The following is a 3,067-nucleotide window of genomic DNA, read 5'->3' on the forward strand; positions in this document are numbered from 1 at the left end:
GATTAACGTTTTTAATGCCCCCCCGGGCCGCGGAATAGCTCCACACTGGCTGACCGGTCCACAGCCCCAAAAAGGTTGGGGACCACTGCTTTATATTACGTGCGCACAGCTGCACGGCAGGAGGGAGTCTGCGCTTGTTTGAAGCCGTTCTGCGTGGGATTTAGGAAGATAAAGGCATTATTTTTTGTACCGCAATAAGCACCGAAAGGGAACCGAAATCGAAACCAAAGAACCGCGGTAGCACCGGAACAGCATCAGATCCCATCGGTGCCCAACCCTAAGGAGGAGCGTAGGGGGATTTCAACTGTTATAAGTGTTAAGAAAAAACACTAAATTGCCAGTTAAGTTAGCCTTTCTCGACTAAAATGCAGGAGGGTGGGGTGAATTTCCAAACAATTTTATATAAGAAAAACAGACAAACCGCTGCTTTGATCCCATTTTTTTTCCTCTTCCCGTTTTCATCCTTAAACTTTTAAAGAAGCACTAACAGCGGCAACATTGCGCGCCCCTCTCCTCTCCCCAAGCCAGCTTTGACAGCAGCAGCAACTGGAAGGGAGCGGCGCTGCACTGCAGAGTTACTGATTACATCAAACCTTTGAGTTATTCTATTAACATTTTTTGAATTATTACTTTTTTTCATAAAATGAGTGGTGCGTCAAACTGTTTTAACAACAATATATATATATATATATATATATATATAAAATCATTGTGATTTGGTGCCCCCTCCAACAGATGGCGCCCTAGGCGGCCGCTTAGGTCGCTTATGCCCAGGGCCAATATTGCTCACCATTTTTGTTGCACCGACAATATTAGTTTGGGGTTGTGAGGGGCTTGCCAATAACTTAGAGGTACATTTCTGATGAACTGCTCTGCCGCTCTGCAGAAACTATGTCCTTGAAAACTACATAGTTTTTGTTTTTTATTTTGCCAAAAATGATGGCATATTCATAATCAAAAGAACACTGTGAATTTTTTGAAAATACCTAAAAAAAATTTGGAGTTGAACTGTAATTCTTCATTACATTATATTGTGAGTTAAAACTAAATGTTGTGTATTGGTTTGTGGTGCTAAACTGTGCAATGTCTCTGCAAGATACAGTAAAGTCTACCATGTTGATATTATCTGACCTACACGGCCCAACCATCAAGCACTGTTCCACAGAGTGGAAAAAGGTCAAATGTCAGCATATCAAAAGAACACCTTTACAAGGGTCTTTGGTTGATGTTTCTAAACTTTAAGTGAAGAAAACATACAAATTAAGATGAGGGCAGCCATCTTTAAGAAGAAAAAATGGTGCTGCCTTTTGTTTACTGCTCAGACTCTTACCTCTGGGAGAAAATGTCCCTGTAGGGGCTGCCGTCCTGCATGGCGATACCGTATCCACGGTCTGATGCGCTGTTGCTGACGGTGTAGAAGGAACAATCCTCGTCATTATTGGCGACATACTCCAACACGGCCGCATCCCAGATGAAGCCAAACCGGCCGTATTTCACCTTGAATAAACAAAAACAAAACATATGGCTTTCAGATTTAAATAAAAAATGGTCAAAAACTGAATCTTAAGAAAGTAAAAAGACTTTGCATCAAGAAAAAATTATGTTGGACGTTTTTCAGTAGCAAAATAATCTTAGTTTAGGAAAACAAGTCACAGTTACTAGGATTTTTTTCTTACAATAAGAATCTCAGTAATTTATCAGGGTTTTTTGGGCTTATTTAAAGAAAATTTGCCAATAAGATAAGTATTTTATAATGTTTTTGCAGTACACAGAGGGATCCAAGGTGATCTTTTACTTTGAAAATAATGTAAAGTATTTTTTAACAAGTTCTATATAAGCAGTTTTAAAAAAAGAAAAGTCTTGACTGAATCAGACTAAAAAAGAAATCCCAGACTTTCTTTTTGTCATTTTATGGTAAACTTTATAGCACAGAAATGTGCTTCAAAACATACTTGACAAATACAGGCAGTCTTAAGATCCCGCTGGCTTGCTTTGATTGAACACTGTGCGCTGGTGTGCTTGAATGTTTTACATTTCATGAAGAATGCAATTTCTTCTCGTCTTTGTGTACGGCCAGACAGCGAGTGTCTGTGAAGTGTGACATAGCAGCTTATTATCCATAAGAGGAATCAGAGGGACTCAAAGCGAGAATCACAGCTTAGTTGAGTCAAGGTGGCAGATGACAACAGCGCTTCTAGTTAACATTCAAAAGATCTATATTTTCACAAGGACTGAGAAGTTGAGAGGAATCATAGAAGCTGCTCTATTTTCCATCCTTGTGGTAGATAGCCTCGGGTGTTGAGCGCACTGAAGCAAAGATTCACTTTTCGCATACATGACTAATTATTTTGGACTTGCAGTTTTAAAAACACGACTGTCTTTTGTGTGTTTTTGTCACCTCCTCTGACCTGTGTGTGATGATTAATGTCTGAAAGCAGGCAGGACCTTCTAATTAGGTCTGTTCTCAGCTTGCAACTTGCTGGAGCTTGAGTGTGTTTTAAAACAAATACATGCGTACGGGTGTGTTAGGTTTGGCTTCAAATATGAGATATGAGATATGAGTTACTTTAAAAAATATCGTCTTCTTTGGTCAAATTTTTCATTTTACCAAGAGGCAATTTATACTGTATTTTTTTCTTTGGGTGTATAAGTTGAGCTTTAAATTTACATATTTTTTAAAATATTACTGCAAAAAAACACTGTAATTTATTTAGATACGTCTTTTTGCATAGCAGCATGAACAATGGAGAAAGTTAACTACACATACCCCTAAATAAGCATTCATATCATATTTGGTAGGTTTTTCTGAGACCCCTATTTCATTAGCACAGACAAAACTGATCTTAGTTACCCATTGTATATAATTTGGTCCATGTTTTCCCCCTTGTAGTTCATCATCCTTCCACTAGGGGCAGTAGGAAAGCTTTTCCTGCTTAATTGAAAATGGCTGCTTCCTTGAAATCTCAAAACACTTTTGAGGGGAAAGGAACTCAGATAGTATTTACACTCTATTCCACTCAGAACCAACAAAAAAAGCAACTAAAGCTCATCATCTGTTTCTGAGTTT

The 3,067-nt window shown here is 38.5% G+C and overlaps 1 protein-coding gene across 1 annotated transcript in view; it reads right to left on the reverse strand.

Annotated features, from left to right (window-relative positions):
- LOC118599119 (glutamate receptor ionotropic, delta-2-like) overlaps nucleotides 1-3,067 on the reverse strand; it is a 75,655-nt gene that overhangs the window by 46,342 nt on the left and 26,246 nt on the right. Inside the window, exon 5 of the mRNA XM_036213457.1 lies at nucleotides 1,331-1,497. Within this exon, the coding sequence (XP_036069350.1) occupies nucleotides 1,331-1,497 (167 nt within the window). The remainder of the gene's footprint in view (nucleotides 1-1,330; nucleotides 1,498-3,067) is intronic.

The sequence above is a fragment of the Oryzias melastigma genome, linkage group LG9 (assembly GCF_002922805.2).
Source record: "Oryzias melastigma strain HK-1 linkage group LG9, ASM292280v2, whole genome shotgun sequence".
NCBI lineage: Eukaryota > Metazoa > Chordata > Actinopteri > Beloniformes > Adrianichthyidae > Oryzias > Oryzias melastigma.